Raw genomic sequence first — 20,270 nt, 5'->3', positions numbered from 1 at the left:
ATAAAAGATATGGAAGCTAGTCAGATATGTCTTCAGAATAAGTTATTGACCATGGAGGAAGACCATGCCAGGGAAATCAGTACTATGAAGGTTGAACACTCTAGCCAGATGGATGCCATAACGATACAGGTACAGAAATTTCAGCATCGGTCAGAGGATGAAAGAAACAAGGAGATGTCAATAGATCAGAAGCCTCATTATCTGCTGCAACAAGCTCCATCTTATTATGAGGAGGTCATTGGTTCGATGGAAAAGTGGTTAATTCAAGGTGATCCAGATAAAATTAAAAACGATAAAGATCATATGCAAAATGAAGAAAGACATGTCACACATATCTTACATACTTCATCTGAGGGTTTTGAAGCAGAATGTTCAACAAAGAAAAAAATGCAAGAGAAACAGATCGAGAAGGCGATTTGATATATCAAATAGCTGTAACCAGCTTGATTTTCGAATAGGAAAAAGTCCTACCGTATGCAGAATTGGACATGGCACATCCGCGAAGCAGCCGACAGATTTGCCTGAAAGCAGGCAAATGCTCAGTATACACTATATTGAACGCATCTGATGCCATGGGGCATCCTTTGTATTTCTAACCCTACTCGTCTTTTCAGCATTTCATTTCTGTTTTAGGATTAGATTTACTTTTCATGTTACTAGATAGCTAATAAATGAAGAGCTTATATCTTTCATGTGCTTAATGTCATATGATGATTTTTGGATGGACGCTACTTATATTTTGTTGTGTGTTGCGTGGATGCAGATTCTGGATTCTCACATTCCTACAATGCAGCAACGTGTCCCCAAGTAGAGCCGGATGTTGACCACTACGTGTCAACTACCCATAGCAGTACACCCACTTTTTCCGCAAAAGGGATAGCACCTGATCAATGTGTTCATGCCATTCGACTACTATTATCAGCCTAATCATGTTATTTTGTAAACCCAGTCTGCATGTGTAAATTGTAAATAATTTAGCAGATCTGTGTCATGTATGTAATTGCCTAGGTAAACCTAATCTTCTAGTGATGATCTACATTCTGGAAGGTTTTTTGTCTCACCGACCCATGGTCGGCAGAGTTTTCCTTCAGCCTAACCCCAAAGCTGAAATGGATTTATCATTAAAATCTTAGGGGAGTCCTAGTGTGCTATGTCAAGTCTATGTAAAAGTGATTTGGGAATAATCCTAACTATTTGGTTAGGTTATTTTATTACAAATTGCTTGATATGCTAGATTATGTTTGTGTCGCAGAACTGGGTAGTTTGTGAGAGTCTATATCAAATGGGTTTTCCCCCTTAAGATGTAAAAATGTAAAAATCATGATGTAAAATGTCTTGAGGGTTAGAAAAATGTTTTATCCCCTCATAAGTCCTAGGTCCTGGGTATTTTTAAATTTTCCAAAGGCTAAATACGAGGGTCCTTTAAAAAATTAAATTTTAAGAGGTCCAGGGACAAAGGTTAAGTTATTATTTTGCTAAATTTTAGGCCCTTGGTCCCTTGGGTTAAGTCAAAATCAATATTTTGAGGAAATTAATTCAAAAATTAAAATTTTTGAATTAATTAAAATGCATTTAAATGGTAATTTCGAATTTCCTCATTATTTTAATTTCAACGGATGAGATTAAAAGATTTTTTGATCCTCATTAACGATCGAGATTGCTTTGACAAGGATCACTCGAACTAGCCGTTGGGAAATTTTTCTTTAAATAGGAGGTCAATTATCCATTGAGAATTCGATCTCAGAGTCGTGTGTTAAAGAAAGCTCTCTTGTAATCGTTTTTCATGTGCAAATAAAGAAAGACTTTGGGGTTAATCTCTCTTGGTGTTACTCTTCGGGAAAAAGTTGCAAGATGTTTTATTTTCTTGCATAGATTTACTTTCAGCCATTGATGTTTGCTTATTGAAGATTGATTTAAACACAGATATCTTGTTTGATCATTAGGGTTTGAATGATGGCTTAATTTCTGAATATAATGGCAGGTATCTCCATTAGATCTGAATTTCTATGTCGTTTTCTTCCTCTATGTTAATGGTTGAATTAAGCTGTGCAAGAAATCCTTTGTTTTGAGATCGGCAGGCATTCGGGGAAGTTCTCGGCTGAACCAGCCAACTCCCGAAAAGCATTTTCTGAAGAGCCCAGCTGGTTTTGATCCTAGGCTTATCATTAGAATTTTTGTTGTGGATGCAAGAAGGGTTTTCTGAAGAACCTCATCTTAAATTTAAAATTTTTAAAAAAACATATGTATGGCATAACGATAAATCTGGCTACTTAGAGTCTTCAGTTTGTAATTACTGTAATTATTTAGCTGGTTTTTAGGATTTTAATTTCATCCTTGTATATATTTATGGGTGTTTTGTTTTTTGTCATTGCATGTTGCAGATCTGAAGGTGAAATTCAATTTTGAAGCCAGATCTAGGTCCTGGAGGGTAAGATTTGGCCTCACAATCAGTGCTTGCAGGGGCATTTGTTTCAGATCTGGAAAATTTCATGGGGTTTTCAGTCTAAAGCAGCTGATTTAAAAATCTCTAATTTAAGGTTTCTAAAGAGGTTCAAGATTTTCCAAGCCATTTTTTTGCTGCTGCCTGGGGTTTCATTTCATAGAAAATTTTCGAATTTTTTTTAGACAGGTTGGGGGATTGTTGCTTCACCTCCACGCAATTTTCTCCCATTGGCAGCATTTTCTCCCTCTGAGTTTTTCTTCTCAGCTATCTGCAGCTGCTCCCTCATCTCAGTGGCTTCCTTCCGCTACCGTCTGCCATTCTTTCATCCCTAGGAGTTCATCCCTACTCACACCCTCCTCCACCATCATTACTCTCCTTGCTGCGTGGATCTCTTCTCCCCATTGTCATTCCTCAACGTTTCTGTCCGACTCTTCTCATCGCACTCTCTTCCGCTGCCATTCAAACCCTCCTAGAGTCGTCGTCCACACCCACGTAGCTCCTTCTCCTTCTCCTTTACTGCAATGCTAACATTCACCTTGCTGCCCACGTTTCATCACCTCCACGCTAAAACCTGCTATCCCTGCTCGTCGACTTCCTCAAACCTACATCCAACTCATCCTTTTTTTTTGGCTCCACTCGTTTCTCCCTCACGCAGGCTTCTATTCCCACTGCCATAACCTATGCTGCTTCAATCTACCCTCGACATCTCCTCACACTGTCGCCGTCTCTTCCTTCTACCGTCCGGACCTGCACACGCACAACCGCAAACCCTCAATTTTGCCCTTCGATTCACCTGCATGCTACCTGGCCCGAGCTCCATCGACCCCTCCTATGGAAAATTTGTTGTCCTTAGAAACCCTTAACCTCGCAGCATCTCCTCCACAGAAACATGCAAGTGAGCAATCAAAACGCAATTTGGTTGCCTTCATTGTGCCTCGACCTGTCCCTTCTCCTTCCGCGGACCTGCATACGCACAACACAAAAACAGTGAAACGATATGCTGTGGGTAAGATTTGGGGTCACGCATTTTAACATTCAATTTTTTTTATATTGTGATTTCTTTGGTTTTCATGGTTAGGGTTAGTTCATTTTCGATTTCATTTTTTGTGTTATATATACTTTAGTTTAGTTCACATATTTTAATTTTTATTTGATTAACCTTTTATTTAGAATTCATTAGGTTCCATGAAAATTTTCAAATTTTTGTTTTAGCTTAGATTTTGATTTTTGTTTTATTTATAGGATTCTAAAACTTCAAAAAAAAAAAAATCGTTTTTGCTTTGTTTTTTTTTTTTTTTAAGTTGATTTATGATTTTAAATTTTGGGGTTTAAAAAAAATAAAATTAGCTTAGCACATTTAAAAGAAACTCACTTAAAGGAATAATTAAGTTGTCAAATTTAAATATTTTTCTTGTGCTAAGGCTAAAATTTGAAAGGTGAACTTTTGTAGTTTACTTCTCTATAGTTAAATGAGTTCAATTTTTTATCTGGAGATTAACTATTTGAAGGTGGTGAAATTTTCCTGGATTTGGTTTTTCTAAGCATACATCTTTTAATTCTAGGATTTGAACTCGTTAGCATTTAAATTTTGTGGTTATTTAAAGCGTTTTCATCTCTTGAAATTTAATTGCTAAGACATTTTGCTTCTATAGAAAATCTTTCGTTATTGCTTGAATTATTTAATGCTCGTTACATTTCAGATATTTTGCAAATTTTTCAAGTAATCATTAATTATTTCATAAGCAGCAGCAGCTAATTGATTACCTTGGATCATTGACTCCATAAGGCACTGGTTGTAATTATTTAAAATTTAATCAATTTCTAAGTTTTGCAAAGCCTTAATCAAGTATTTGATTGCTTCGTTGTGTCTCCCGAACCGGCTGATTCACAGCTGGTTCTCTTCTATCCCATTGGGTCTACCCCGCTTAGCTTGCTTCAGGGAACTGGCTTAAACAGAGAGATCGGGGATCAGGGTGACATCCCGCGGTCTGAGCGTTGTCACGGTGCCTAGACACTCTGCGCGACAACAAGATCAAACAAATCAGCAAGCAATTTCAAAAGCCAAACAGCTTCATGAGTCACTAAACATGCTACCATACATCCTGCCACGGCAGAACTTGGTGCCACAGAAGACTGATTTCTGCTCATTATAAGAAAGCCCAAACAACCTCTAGTTGTTCATTTCTCATCATCAGTACTTGTGGCATAGTCATAGAATCCAAGTAATCAGATCTTGCCATCAACAGCATACTTCAAGCAGCAGTCAATAGTACCACAAAGGCATCTAAGCACATGATTTTCTATAACCCAAAGATCATGCTTGGATTCCATCTGACTCAAGGTGTTTACTGCAAAGCAAAAGTCAGATCCAATATTGACCAAGACCATTAATGAATCAATTAGCTGCCTAAACATAACAGAGAATCAGATTCTTTCCTCTTTCTCATGTTCATTACCATGGGAGTTGTCATGGGCTTGCATTCTAGCTATCCAAACTTCTGCAGGATCTTGATAACATCCTTCCCTTGCCCAAGGGAAACTTCATCAGGTTTCTATCAGATTACATGTCCTAGGAAATAATGTAATAACCCAAGATCCTTCATATCCAATTCAGTAACCAACTCTTTCTTTCATTGAGGAAACAGGTCTTCAAAACCTATCAGAAGTAGGTCATCCATATAAGGAAGCAAAATCACAGGCTCATTCTTCACAACCTTGACATAAAAGTTGGAGCCAGCTTCACTGAGCCTTGTTAGATAAGCATTAAATAATTTGATGAACCAATCAGTGGATTTCATCAATTTAGCAGTGGAGTTTCTTCAGGTTCCTCATCATGCAGATGCCCATGGACATACAGTCCACCAGGTAGAACCAAGATTATTCATCCATCTGTTAACAGAGTTAGGTCATCAACTCATAGAAGGCTCATCAAGATAAGGGACTTCAATCCGGCTAATCTTGTCTGCTCCCTCTGAATACATTGCACATCAATCTTGTTCTTCCATTGATTGTCATTGCCTTGACAATATTATATTCCTGCAATTCACATTAGGAGATCAAGGAAGAACAAATATAACCAAGAAAGATATATAGAGACAAGAAACAGAAAACAAAAGCAACAACAATATTAACCAATGGAGTAATTATCTCTTGAGAGTGTACCAGCTCCCTCTTGATCTTGGTTTTTCTTCATCGGCAGATTTTCTTTCAACAGAAGATTATTTGCACAGGGAACTTCTATTGAACTTCAAGAACGCAGTCACTGAGTTTCGGATCAGGAGTATAAATTCTGGTCAAGAGAGGAGACTTCAGACTATCATTCTTAGTCACCCACAAGAGAAATTTCCATAGCTCAGGTTTTGGATTGTCACTAGACAGCTGACTGAATATCAAACTTAACACATATTTGAGAAGATTAAATAGGCTCAGGTTTTTCTCATTACTGTAATAAGAATGCCTCAAATTTTGAATGCCACAGAGAACTTGACTTGATTATATGATTCAACTGCCAATGTGGTGGGCTCACGAACTCATTTAAGAGAACCAATATTTTGACAGTCACCAGAGGTAGTGAGATTATTCATACCTCAAAAGAGCTTATGGAAATCATCTATAAGATGCTTGGACTTGACCATACTAACAGTACTAAATATCAAGATTTGATTTCCGATTTTGATTTCCAAAGAGACTCAGAGAATTCAGAGATACGTTTTTGAATGTCAGAAAACTAGAACGTAATGACATTGAGGAATGTTGGATCATACCTTATATGCTCCCAAAACTCCTGAAATTTCCAAAGGGCGAGGACTGATACTTCAACCTTGTTTCTTGAATCTGAACTTAGTTTTGAGGGGAGAAAGGTATTGCCATGATCAGACTGGTGACCTTCGACCATCATCCTTTACCATACAACAGTGACAAGACTCGAATGAAACCTTCCCTTAGGTTCGAACTTCAGAACTTTAGATAGCAACCTCAGATCTGTGAAATGACCTAGGAACAACTTCCACAAGGCTCTAATCTAAGCCACAGTCCTTGGATCAAGCTGCAAAGTATTGATCAAGCCACAAAAGAAACTCGGATCTATGTTAGAAATTCAGATCAAAGACTACAGACTTCAGATCTGCCACCATAAAGCTTGGATCTGCCACCAAGGAACTCGGATCTATATTAGAAATTCAGATCAAAGGCTACAGATTTCAGATCCACCACGATAAAACTTAGATCTACCACCAAGGAATTGGGATCTAGATTAGAAATTCAGATCAAAGGCTACAGATTTCAGATCTACCACCATAAAACCTGGATCTTCCACCAAGGAACTCGGATCTAGATTAGGAATTCAGATCAAAGGCTACAAATTTCAGATCTGCCACCATAAAACATACAACACTGTCACAGAGCTCAGATCTGATATCACAGAGCCCAGATCTGCCAATATAAAGCTTATAGCAATGTCACAGAGCTTGGATCTGTTGCTACAGTGCTCGGATCTAAGGTAAATATACCATAGACTTTGTCTAACCACTGAAGATCTCGGATATTTGCTACAGAATTCATATAGGTACCAGAGAGTTTGAATCAATCCTTCACTGAACTCGGAACTATGTGTCAGACTTCAGATAGGTGCTCAGATAGATGCTTGGATAGGTGCCAAACTACTACTTGAATGTCATTTGTATATCCCTTAGGGTAGAGATTATTGCCTTTATGCAGCTTGAGTTGCAAAATTTCATTGATGCAACTCAGATTGATTTTGTCATTGGATTCGGACTAGAAGACTGTTTATTTCATTGCCTTCTTCGAAACATAATTTGAATGTCGTAGTCTAACAAGGCCACAATTTTGCCCGGAAAAAAATGGAAATTCCAACATGATTTTGAAAAAATCTGGCATAAATTTTTGGAAATCCTGGTTACAGCTATCAAACTTCGAGATTTTGGGTGCCCCAAGGGTTTTTGATGGTGCTGAATCCATTTCCACCATCAAAAGAATGATTCAAACACTCCTAGGATTGGATTTTTGAATTTTTTTCACCAGATTCCGGTGAAAATTTCATCATTCAGGCAAAATTGTGACCTCAGTAGACAACGCCAATTTGAATTAGTCCTTAAACATGCTCGGACTTAGACAGAGGTTACCTTTTATGTATGGAGACATATTCGAATACATGATTCCTTTAGCCAAATACTAGACAGTGAGAATGAATAAATCACCACAGTCTTCTCAAGAGATTTGTGAAGATGCTAATGCAAGATTCAAGCAGATACAAACTTGTATAAACTAGTGCAGATACATTTCAAATCTTCAGATCTTCAGATAGCAGACCTTTGAGAGTCAAATGCTTAATCTTGAAGACAATAACCTCAGTCAACAGATATGGATGGAGATTTGACTTTGCAGTAGTAAGTAGTATAATGAGAGCATCCTCAAGCTAGGGTAGAAATCATACCTTTCATGCTTTTCTCAAAGACTTTCTAGGAGCTTCTTTTAAGGGTATCTCCTAAGAGGTGATCCACAACTTTCTGCCTTTACTCCTGCTCTGGTCCCATGTTGACAAACCAAGTGCAAGAGAAATTTTGAACTATTGGGAATTACTTGTGAATGTATTAGGACTTTTTACAATTTAATTCACTTCATCAAATAATTACACTTCAGAAATTCAATGAATAGTAAAGAGAACGAAGAGATCACAATGCACAATAACATGAGACACCAAAATTAGGTAAAAGACCGGGGCAAAACCCCACAAGGGTAAACCGTAAAACCCAACCAACTCATTCTTAGAGAGATCCTTCAACAATACATCAAGACAAAGATTATACAGAACCAAGAAGGCTTTCCACAAGTGCTAAGTCTCCACAATTGAATGTCCAACAAAATCGCCAAGGAGAGGTTGATCCTCTCATTATATCAGAGAATACAGTCAGATTACAACTCAAATCTAGGCTCATATCTCGGACCCAGACTTCAGATCACTATAATAATAAGCAAATCTCAAACACCAGACTTCAAATCGTAATGATAATCAACAGATCTCGAATACCAGACTTCAGGTCTCAATAATAATAAGCAGATCTTGAATCTCTGACTTCAGATCATAAGTATAATGAGCAGATCTCGAACCACTAATTTCAGATCATAAATGTAATGAGCAGATCTACAGATCTTGGATCACTTCACATAGGAGAGCCAATGAGTAAGGTATGTGTGTTCCAGTAGCAAACAAAGGAGAGTAAAATAACCTCTCTATATAGCCATCATATGATCTGAATAAGTGAGTTTCTAGGCAAATCACCTAGCCATTATGTGATCCGAATGAGAGAGTTTCAAAGCAAGCCAACTAGCCATCATATGATCAGAATGAGAGAGTTTCAAGGCAAGCCAACTAGCCGTTATGTGATCTGACTTAGCACTTATGGAGCAACTTGAAAATATAAATAACATAATAATACATTTTGACCAAATCAAAAGCATGAAGAACATGCTAGAAACAATAATAATTTTGTTCTTCTCAAGTACAATGCTAATTATGAAGACTGAACATAGCTACACATTCTCCAACACAAGGAAGGGTGCAAGGGGCATCGAGGGAGATCCAGATCAAGCAAGCAAGATGAAAGGCCAGATCTAGGGTTTGATTAGTTGGATTAATTCCAGGTTTATTATTGTTTTGGATTTTTCCAGGTTTATTATTGTTTTGGATTTTTATCAGCGATCCATTATGCTAGGAAGGGATCCCTTGTATGTTTTGAAGTTATTTGAATGAATGACTGATTTGAAGGGCAAGATATCTTGTGTGCATATGACTGTGAAATTGGTACTTTGATTTTGTTTCCGTTGTTATAATTGTTAAAATCCTAGTTGTGTCATTTATTTAGTAGATCTACATCATAATTAATTATTACAAGAAGGAAATCTGCTACATAGTAATTGGGCAGGTTGCTAGCGTTGAAAAATGTGTAACTAGGTTCGGTATTCATAAATATGAAATGTACTTTTGATTCTTGTAAATTGTAAAATGAAAGAAAATTATTATTATTATTTTTGGAGCATGGATTTCATGCTCAAGATCTTTTGTTTTATAGGTCAAGCACCAATTGAGTGCTTCTAGGGTTTGTCCTAGGTCAGGGAGTCAAAAGAGTCATTGTCATAAGTTGAAGACCCCTTCGGGCACATTGTAACTTGTAAATAAAATTATTTGTCTTTAAAAAAGTGTCAAAATACCCTCCAAGATCAAGTCGATCTGGCAGCTGGCAAGTCGACCTAATTTGAGGAGCCACGTCCACCTTTGAGAAGCCTATATAAAGGAGGAAACTTGACTTCCTTGGAGCATATTCATCTCTCACTCATCTAAGCAAAAGAAGAAGAGGAAGAAGGCAGCAAAGAAGGAAGAGGACGAAGAAGACTTGGTTTTGGGCTAATTCTTTCTCACACATGCAAAGGAAGGCTAGGGTTTCTGCAGCAGATCTAGGATTTTCCTCTACAAGTACAAGTTCGATCTTGAAGAAGAGAAGGCAAGAAGGTCAAGCGAAGGTCACAAGAAGCCATCCTCAAGCTCCAAAAATCAGAGAAGCCAAGCAAAGATCTAAGGAAGTTTTGGGAGGCTAAAAGAAGCTCACACATGTGGCAGCAGTAACCACAGGAGGACCGAAAATTTCAGGTCTGCAGTGGCGGCCGAAATTCTGCAGCTAGAGGTTGAAGTTGTGCTACTAGAATATATTTGACTGGGTTTGACTTGAACAAGGAAAGCACATCATCCAGAAAGGTTGGGCTTGGTCTTCGAGGGTATTGGTCTTGGTCTAAAGGTCTTGTAATTCATCAATCAAAAAATCTATAAGGAAGAGGAAATTTGCGGGTTTTCCTCTTAAGTGGAGAGGTTTTGGCCCTGGCTTGCAGCGTATATTCTATGTTCTTGTTCTTCTTGTTTTTCGTAGTTGTTTGATGATACACAAACATAATAAAAATAATTGAAATTATAAGTAAGATAAGTAAAAAGACATCACAAACAATTATCAAAGAAAGAGAAAGCACTCTAATCATTTCCCTTTAGATTTCTCAATAGCTAGGGTTAGAAAATTAACAAGATATGTATTGCACTCAATGCCATTTTCATATATTCACCTTTGCATGGTATATAAACGAGCAAACTTTGCATATTTTGTTTCTAATTGTTTGGAGTATGATAATATCGTCGATATTTCGAAATATCGTGATATTTTCAACAAAACAATATATCACTGAGTTGAAAATATCGCATGATGACCTAAAATATTGTCGGGCAAGCTAGGTCAGTTGGGTCGCGATTACAAAAGCAAAATTTTTACTTTTATTTGCTCATTTTGCTTTCTTAGTCTTGGAGAAGGAAGGGGATGAGCTTTGTGGTGGTTTTCAAGGAGGGATTGAGGATCAAACAACCATTATCATCACCAACCAAATTTTTTTTGTGGATCAAAGATTCAAGAATAGTGAGATAGACTTCATTTCTTCCATTAACATGTATGTTCTTAGAAACCCTTATGTTAGTTTTTTTCATAGATTTAAGGTTATGCTTGGTTGCCTCTTTGCCTACCAACATTTTGCTTTTTTGAATTTTTTCCATTTGCTATGATTTTCATGCCCATGAGTCAATGCAAGGGCTTTCTACATATTTGGACAGCAAGCTTCATTTTTCCTTTTTAACTTTCTTATGCACCCTCTTATTGCCAATTTTCATTGCAAATAATGTAGTAAAAAAAATATTTTTTTAAATTAGGTGCCTGTTATTTTTTGTGTATGGGGGTTTAATACCAATTTTTTTTTTGGTTCCCTAGGTTTGAATTAATCCACTACAAATATGCCAAAGCCCTTGGACCCATTTTTGGAGTATGGGGAACCTGATGGTGGGACAAATCAGGCATATCTAACATGCAAATTGTGTGGGGACAAGATGACAAGAAGGGTTACGCGATTGAAATACCATTTGGCTAGACTCCCTAGACATGAAGTTGGGCTTTGTTCAAAATCTAGTGTGGAACTTATACAAAAAGCTCTTCAAGCAATTGAGGAAAAAGACAGAAATAAAGAAGAGGCAAGAAGAAACAAGGTTGAATGTGCAGGTAAATATTTTGGGATATTTTCTTCTGATTTTGAGGCTGAGGCGAGTGGGAGGGGCTCCACAGTGTCATCTACTAGTGCTAATGTTACTAGGAGTGGGAGGTCATCCTTTTTTGTTCCACGAACTAGACATGGAGCACAACCTTCCATAAAATCAGTTGTTAAAAAAAGGAGAAGCATGGGGAGGTGCCTTTTCTAAAGTGACTCACCTCTCAACATCACCAAAACCAAACCATTTTGGCAGCCAATGTGTGATGCTATTGCTATTGTGGGCCCAAGGTACAAAAGTGCTACATATGAAGAGTTGCGGGAGCCAATCCTTCAAGCAGAAAAGTAGGACATCAACTCTTGATTGGTGGAGTTGAAACAAACATGGGAGGTGTTTGGATGCATAGTGATGTCTGATGGTTGGACAAATAAGAAGAGTAGGACCCTTCTAAATTTCTTGGTACATTGTCCCATAGGTACCATGTTTATTAAATCAATGGATGCATCAACACATATAAAAGATGTAGCATCGATGTGAGTTGTTAGATGCATCCATCCGGGAGATTGGTGTGCAGAATGTGGTGCAAGTCATAACAGATAATGCAGCTAATTATGTGTATGTCGGCAGGATGCTTATAGAGAAGCACCGCACATTGTTCTGGACTCCATGTGCAGCACATTGTATCGATTTGTTGCTTCAAGATATGGGGAAACTCTCCTTCATCAAAGAGGTGATTGATATGGCTAGGAGCATCCCCAAGTTTATATATAACCATGCTTTTGTTCTTAGCCTCATGAGAAAATACACTAGAAACAAGGAGTTGAGGCGTCCTGCAATCACACATTTTGCCACGAACTTTATTACTCTTCAGTCTTTGCTTTGATGCTAGTTTGAGTTGAAGCAAAATGTTTTGTTTCTGATGAGTGCCATGATTGTAGATACAACAAGAGACTGCATGAGAGAGCCATTGCAAAAATGGTGTACACTAACAAATTTTGGCAAGGAGTAGAAGAAGTGTACTCAGTTAGTGAACCTACAGTAAAGGTTCTGAGATAGGTAGATGGGAGAAGCCTGCAATGGCTTATTTTTATGAGGCCATGGATAGGGCCAAGGAGGTCATTCGTGGTTATTATGTAGACAAGGATTCTGTTGGGCTTAATAGATAGATGATGTTATGGGATGTGATTGATAGTCGGTGGACAGGGATGCTTCATCGACCCATTCAAGCAGCAAGACTCTTCCTCAACCGCGCATTTTCATACAAATGCGGCTTTGATTTTGGTAGTGAGGTGATGGAAAGGCTCCATTCCTGTATTCATGGGATGGTACCTGATCTTGAGCTTCATAGCAAAATCAATCGCAAGATACAGTTTTATTGGGATTGTGTTGGCCTATTTGGCTTTGATGATGCTATTAGGGAAAGGACCCTCTTCATGTTGTTGATTTTTAGGTAGCATCGAATGTGCCCTAGCTCCGAAATTTTGTGGAGGGGCTAGAACACATGAGGTCTCCAAGACCCAGAAATCGTTTGGAAAATTCCACCCGGATTGTATTTTATTAAAATAATTAATATTTTTAATGGGGTTTGTAAGTCTAAACTTAGGAAAATTAAAATATTAATGGGTATTAATGAAAATATGGGTGAGAAGCTTCTAAGAGATTAGGATCAAGTCTAATTTAATCTTAGCCATTGATTAGAGACTTAATCTCGGCCATTGATTTCCCAACAGGAAAAGTATAAATGGAGACTTGGGGTCAGTTGGAGAAGACACACCGAGAGATTGAGGAAATCGATTTTCTGAGGTGAGAAGTTCTCAGGAGGGAAATCGATTGAGGAGATCTTGCAGCTGAGGGACAATGATAGTTCGGGAATACAGATAGAGAGGCGAAGAGAAACTTATGGAGGCAGCGTAGTAGTCAGGAGAGCTAACGATGGGCCAGTCTGGCCCACATAGCCTTAACGCAGAGCTAGGAGGACCAGCGTAGAGGAAGAGTTGTCTTCCACACAAAAAGTCAGGGAGCTGCCAGAACAGCCAGGAAAGCTGACACAGTGGGTAGTAGTGCTGACACAGAGCCTCAGAGAGCTCCACGCAGGCCCATGCAATTACTGCGAAGGGGCAGCGCAGTTGTAGCCAGGGCAGCTAGCTTTGTTGCCGGAACAGTCGGATTCTGCCAAGTGAAGTGAGGTAAAACTCACTCGAGTTCTCCACTATTGTATTTCTCTGTCACTGGTTTGCCAGGAGAGCAACCAGCAATTGTATTCAAGACTTTTGCTTAATAATAGAAAACCTTCAGAGTTGTTGCACCGGTTTTCCCGCATTGGGTTTTTCTGGGGACGTTTAGTCCAAAAATAAGTGTGTCCTTTGCATGATTGTCTCATTCATTTTTCAGTACTTGATCTATATATTGGTGTAGGCTGCAGTGTATTTGCATTAGTATTTTCTGAATATTTTTGAAAATAACTTGTTAAATGAAAAACACAAGTAGGTAATGCAAGTCATTTTACTGCAATAGGATTTCTGGTTTGTTAGATTCAGAAATTTTCACATGGTATCAAGGCAATTACAGATCAAGGAGGACTGAAGCCATCAATGAAATCACAGAGCGTAAATCTGTGCTGAAGAGAGGTGTCCCGAGAGATAGCGCAGTGATTGGTCGAGAGTGCAGAGGAGGGGTGACGCAGTCACCAAGGGAGGCTCACGCAGAGCCTGCATCAGCCTGATTGGGTGACGTTGTTGTTGCAGAGGGTAGTGCAGTGATTGCTGGGCCAGTGCAGAGACTATTGAGTCTCGTTTTTCCAATTGTCATGGCTAGAGGTGCAGCATAGATTTCATCTGGAGTTGCTAGTGGGGTGTTGATTCTGTTGGTGCAGAACAATACCTAGTGGGGCAGAAGCAAAATAGAGGGAATCAATTCGTCAAAAGATTTCTTGCCAAGCAATCTAGATCCACTGCTAAGCAGCAGCAAAGAGAGATCAGAGAGGGGCAGTTAGACAGTTGTTGGCAGAAGGATTTCCGTGAAGGAAATCAAACTTCAAAGGGAGCATGTTCCTTAAAGGATTTCTAACGCCAAAGAAATCCAAATCCAAGTTTTGTTGGGGCAGCAGCAAAAGAGGGAGAAGAGAACCTATTCGACACTCATTTGAGTAGAGATGGTAGTTAATGGACTGAGGGATCAGGACAGGTTGGATGGAGCATCCAACTTTGTCATCTGGAAGGCCAGGATCTTGGCAGTTTTGGACAAAAATTGCATCAAGGATTATGCCTTGAAGACGGTTGTTGTTCCGGTTGATGTTGATCCTCTCAAGAAGTACGAGGAGGCTCAGGCAAAAGCGAAGTGCATGATCTTGGATGGGGTCAAGGATCATGTGATCCCACATATTGCTGAGAAGGACACAGCAAGGGAAATGTGGGAGGCCTTGACCACTTTGTATAAGGGAACTTTCGTTCAACGGAAGATGTTGCTTGAGAGTCAGCCGAGACAGTATCAAATGCCGAAGGGAGAAGAAATCGATCCCTTCCTTCTCAGGTTGCAAGGCATCCGAGACCAACTAACCTTTGTAGGGTCTACACCAGATCCTGAATTCATAGTCAGGACTGCCCTTAATGCAGTCACTTAAGACTGGGAAACCTTTGTCCAGAGCATCTTGGATAGGGCTTCTCTTCCAAATTGGGAGGAGATGTGGTCAACTCTTTGAGAGGAAGGGATCAGACGGTTGACCAAGGCGGGAAGCAACAGCAAAGGGGTCAGAGTCAAGGAGGAAGAGGAGGATGCAACTCTCACATCAGCGGGATAGCAAGGGCAGCAAAAGAAGAAAAAGAAAGATATATCCAAAGTCAGATGCTTCAAATGTGGAGAACTGGGTCATTTCGCCACTCAATGCCCTCGAAAGAAGGGCAAGGAAGAGAAGTTTGTCTCAAAGGTTGCTCCAGTGAAAGTTGAAAAAGAGGACGATGATGAGGATTGCGCCATGAGTGCTCATGCACCTCTAGAGAAGAGGTGGGGCGATATTGAGTTGTAGTCGGAGGACTACATGAGTGGGCAGGATCCTTGAGGTGCCCAAACTCTTGGATCACATATGGCTACGGGGGCCCTTAATGACAGTAGCAAAATGACAGGAGTCAGTTGATGTGAGGGATGATGAAGCAACAGTGGCAGAGCTAGAGTGCTCAAAGTCTGAAGCAACGCAGTGGAGTGTTGCAGCAGTGCAGGAGGCAAAGAGCAGATACAACAGCAGCGCAGTAGCATCAAGGGGTCAGCACAGATTAGCAGCAGCGGTAGCTTCAGCATCACAGGGCATCCAGACTGACGAGCATATCAGCTTTTGGGTGACTTTTCAGTTGCTTACTTCTTAGCAACTGAGTTGTAATGCAACAATTAGCAGTGGCAGTGCTATGGCTAGCATGATGCAGCATATTGAGAGGGAGTTGCAGTACGAATGCAGCAGTGACAGCGGAAGTGTCATGGGCAAAAGTACAGATTGCAGTAGCGCAATGGATGAAGGGTAGCAGGCTGAGCATCAACAGCGCAGAGTACCGATGTCGTGGATCAGTGTGATACTTCTGTTGGGAAGTATTTCTAGAGCACATTCCTCGCTAAGAGAGAGTGTTGATTTTGGGTAGCATTGGATGTGCTCTAGCTCCGAAATTTTGTGGAGGGACTAGGAAATCGATTTTCTGAGGTGGGAAGTTCTCAGGAGGGAAAGAGATTGCGGAGATCTTGCAGCTGAGGGGCAGTGATAGTTCGGGAATACAGATAGAGAGGCGGAGAGAAACTTGTGGATGCAGCGCAGTAGCCTGGGAGAGCTGACGTTAGGCCAGTTTGGGCCCAAGAAGCCTTGACACAGAGACAGGCAGTAGTGCTAAAGCAGAGCTGGCACAGAGCCTCAGAGAGCTCCACGCAGGCCCACACAATTATTGCGAAGGGGCAGCGGAGTTGTAGTCGGGGCCAGCCAGATTTGTTGCCAAAATAGCCGGATTTTGTCGGGTGAAGTTAGGTAAAACTCACTCAAGTTCTCTGCCATTGTAATTCTCTGTCACTGGTTTGCTAGGAGGGAAACCAGCAATTGTCTTCAGAACTTCTGCTTAATAAAAGAAAACCCTCAGAGTTGTTGCATCGGTTTTCCCGCATTGGGTTTTTCCGGGGACGTTTAGTCCAAAAATAAGTGTCCTTTGCATGATTGTCTCATTTATTTTTCAATACTTGATCTGTATATTGGTGTAGGCTGCATTGTATTTGCATTAATATTCCCGAATATTTCTGAACATAACTTGTTAAATGAAAAACAGAAGTAGGTAATGCAAGTCAGTTTACTGCAGTAGGATTTTTGGCTTGTTAGATTCAGAAATTTTCACACATGCCACATAAGTGACAAGTCATGACTCGTTAGAATTTTTAATTTAGAATTTACTTATTTATAATTCTAGATTTTTAAATTTAATTATGTTTTATTTGAAAGTTTAATTATGTTTTAATATTTTAACTTTTTTATTTCTTTATTTTTTTGTAGATATTTGGTGGCGAAACTATGGCGCAAGGGCACCAAACTTGCTGAAATTGACCATAATAATCTTGAGTCAAACATGTATCTCTTTGGGGTGTGAGCGCAATTGGAGTGTATTTGAGAAAATACACTCATAAAAGCACAACAGGTATAACTTTGAGCTTCAACCTTCAGTTGAGGAATTACATTTAATGTAATTTTAATTTATGGCCCTCAAGTGTCAAGAGTCAAGACTCATTAGTTTTTTTTACACTGTTAGAAGTTGGAGTTCTCACGCCTCAATGATTTAGTGTATGTGCATTACAATCTCCGAATTCGAGTGAAGCAAATAGAAAAACCAATGGATCTAGATGCCATTTCCTTAGACAATATTGATGTATTGTCTCAGTAGAGGGTGGAGTTTGAGGTGCCCATCTTGGAGGAGTCACCTACATGGTTAGAGGAACCATTAGAACAAGGAAAACAAGAGGAGGACTCGGGGGAGGAGCAGCACAAGGAGGAGCAGGAGGAAGAGGAGGAGGAGGAGACTATGGGAGCGTCAACGTCAACACCATCTGCTATAGATATAGGAGAGCACAAGTCCATACCTAGCAGTCATTATTTGACATTAGGTGCAAGGTCAGGGCCTTCTACTGCTAGGGGCGGGCTTGGAAAACAGCCCATCATGTTTTCCCATAAAAGGGAGAGAGGATATTGATCTCAGATAGCTAGCTGCTAGTTTTATTTGTTTTGCTACATATAACTCATGACGATAAGATACTTCTATATATGTGATGTTATTTTGTATTGGTTCTCCTCATTTGAGTCCTTGATTGGACAACTATCAGGGATTAGCGGGATTTGGTATCGCCTTTGATGTATCATTTTTATTTTGCATCCACTACATCATATATATCAGTGCTTTCTTCATATTTATGTGCCAATATGTTTATTTCATGTTGTTATTGCTTTAAATGTTTTAAAATCTGAAAAAATGAATATATTATGCATTTTTATGTTTGCCGATATTTTCGCCAATATTGCCAAAAAGTTTTCAAGACCCTCACCGATATTTTGCCAATACCAATATTTTCAACACTGATTTGGAGTCTTTAAAATATAATTGTTTCATTAAATTTCAATATTTTAAGTATTTTTTAGTAAACAAATCCATAAAAATCAAACTAGTCCAATTCCAAGCCAAGTCTGAGTTGAGTATAAGTTGACACTCAACCAATTCTACAAATTTTGAAACATTGGTGCCCTTATAGAAATATAGAGTCACACAGACAAAAATTAGGATTAAATGAATGAGAAAATTCCAACAAAAGATAACAGTCACAATGGCAATATATAGTAAAGAGAATACTAAACAACCAATTCACACCACATAGCGAAAGGAAAAATGTCATAAAAGCATTTAAGGAGGAAATTGAGAATTATTCAAGGAGATACTTACAATGATAAATCATATTAATGATTCTTAAAATGGTAATAGTAGCAGATTGGAAAATAATGGCAGAAGTGCCCATATTTCTTATTAATCGTCACTGGCTAGCACTAGCAGAAAATTTCATAACCATTTTATGAATAAGAATGCAAAGTAAATGATTACTAGAAATATATATTATTTATCCAAACTATGTTTGTAATTCATTACTACAAATATTGGCCATGTGGCAAAATAATCATACATAATAACAGTAAAATTGCCATAACAAACTTACTTGCACCCTTGTCAAATAGTACTAGTACAGGATCTGGCAAATCAAACTTGGGTTCTTCAATTTCAACTTTCGATAGTGAAATAATTGTCCGTGGTCGAGAAACCTAACACTCACATCAGCAACAATTTTATCTTTAGTAATAGAACCCGAAAAGGAATCCCAACAATATATGTGTTCATAAGTAATATCTACATGATCAAATATATCTGTGAATACTAACTCACCCCGTTCCTGCTCCTGTTTGACCTTGGAGACAATAAAATTCAAAAATAGTTTGCTTGTGCAAAAAATACGATGAAATTCCGACCAAGTTCAATAAAGAGATCAAGTAAATTCAATTGTAAAATCATATATTCTAACAAAATGAAAATACAAATATTTGTTAACTTCAAATTTGACCCAAAAATGTCAGATTGAGTGTCAAGACTGAATACATATATATGGTTTTGTTGTTATGCGTCATGAGTTTAACAAAAAACTGAATTTAAACTTAGAAAAAATATGAATGGCTGATTAAATTCACCACTTTGACAAAACAGTGTGAATGTATCAACAACTTAGTGAATGCATGTGCTCTCAAGGCTATCCGTTATGCCAACTTTCCTTATTTGTGTCCCAAGTCAATCTTAATGAGGGATGCTGGAATTATGTTGGCTAACCATGACTTGTGTCATAACCCATTAAAAGCCTATGAACATTCCATATCAAAAATTAAATAAACCATTTCAAGTACTAAACAATAGAATTATAAATATAGCAAAGTTCAGTAGCCATAGAATTCAATATTTTATAATACACAAGGTAATTTATATTTCACAGCTCAATACCTTTGGTGTTGGATAAATGGCAAGCTCAAATTTTGGAGGCCTCCTTGGATTGTGTGATATGGAAGGTAACACCACGGCCCAGCTGCAAAATAATGGTGTAATTCAGACTTCTAACAATTGGAAGCCCTGTGCTTCTTGAAATTCTTTAGAACAAAATAAAGTAAGAACCAAATACTCCAAGTAAAATAATAAACAGCACAGATGCAAATATAGTAGAAATCACGCTTGGTCAATAATAAACATAACCCTAATGAAACACACTTTACAGTCGTGGCAAAAAAAATGTACTCCTGTATGCAGATACATGCAGGAAGGGTACTAAGTATATCATAATATTTTTGCAGTACATCTAAGTTGATTCCCAACCAATCTGTATACCTTCGTAAAGAAATGCAAGATATCTATGTAGATTGTTTTGCTGGTTAAAAGATAATAAACTTGGATACCCACATTTTTTTTGATAGCCACTGAGGTGCTAATGCTTCCAAGAAGCCAGGTCCAGAAAGTTCCCGAATCATACCAGAAAAGAGAGAAATCCATCCCTGTAATGAATATCCAAATCTAACAATATATCAGAAAAATTATATAAAATGGTCACTAAAAGAAGTATGTTTAATGCACAATATGATATATCCTTTTAGTAGGTCATTTACCTCATGCTTACATAATGAAGACAACATTGAAATGGTTTAATAAACTAACATAC

At 38.5% G+C, this 20,270-nt stretch overlaps 1 protein-coding gene across 2 annotated transcripts in view; it reads right to left on the bottom strand.

Annotated features, from left to right (window-relative positions):
• Positions 1-20,270, bottom strand: part of LOC149228193 (putative E3 ubiquitin-protein ligase XBOS34) — a 285,882-nt gene that overhangs the window by 92,724 nt on the left and 172,888 nt on the right. For both annotated transcript variants that reach the window (XM_089378092.1, XM_089378093.1), the window contains 3 exons: positions 20,015-20,106; positions 19,565-19,646; positions 18,738-18,840 (listed from right to left, as the gene is read on the bottom strand). In XM_089378092.1, coding sequence (XP_089234218.1) covers positions 18,738-18,840; positions 19,565-19,646; positions 20,015-20,106 — 277 coding nt within the window. The remainder of the gene's footprint in view (positions 1-18,737; positions 18,841-19,564; positions 19,647-20,014; positions 20,107-20,270) is intronic.

This window comes from Pinus tabuliformis, chromosome J, assembly GCF_031772625.1.
Source record: "Pinus tabuliformis cultivar Carrire ecotype Pingquan chromosome J, CPIR1, whole genome shotgun sequence".
In the NCBI taxonomy this organism is placed as follows: domain Eukaryota; kingdom Viridiplantae; phylum Streptophyta; class Pinopsida; order Pinales; family Pinaceae; genus Pinus; species Pinus tabuliformis.
The sequence above is the reverse complement of the archived record's forward strand: the minus strand, read 5'-3'. Positions and strand labels throughout refer to the sequence as shown.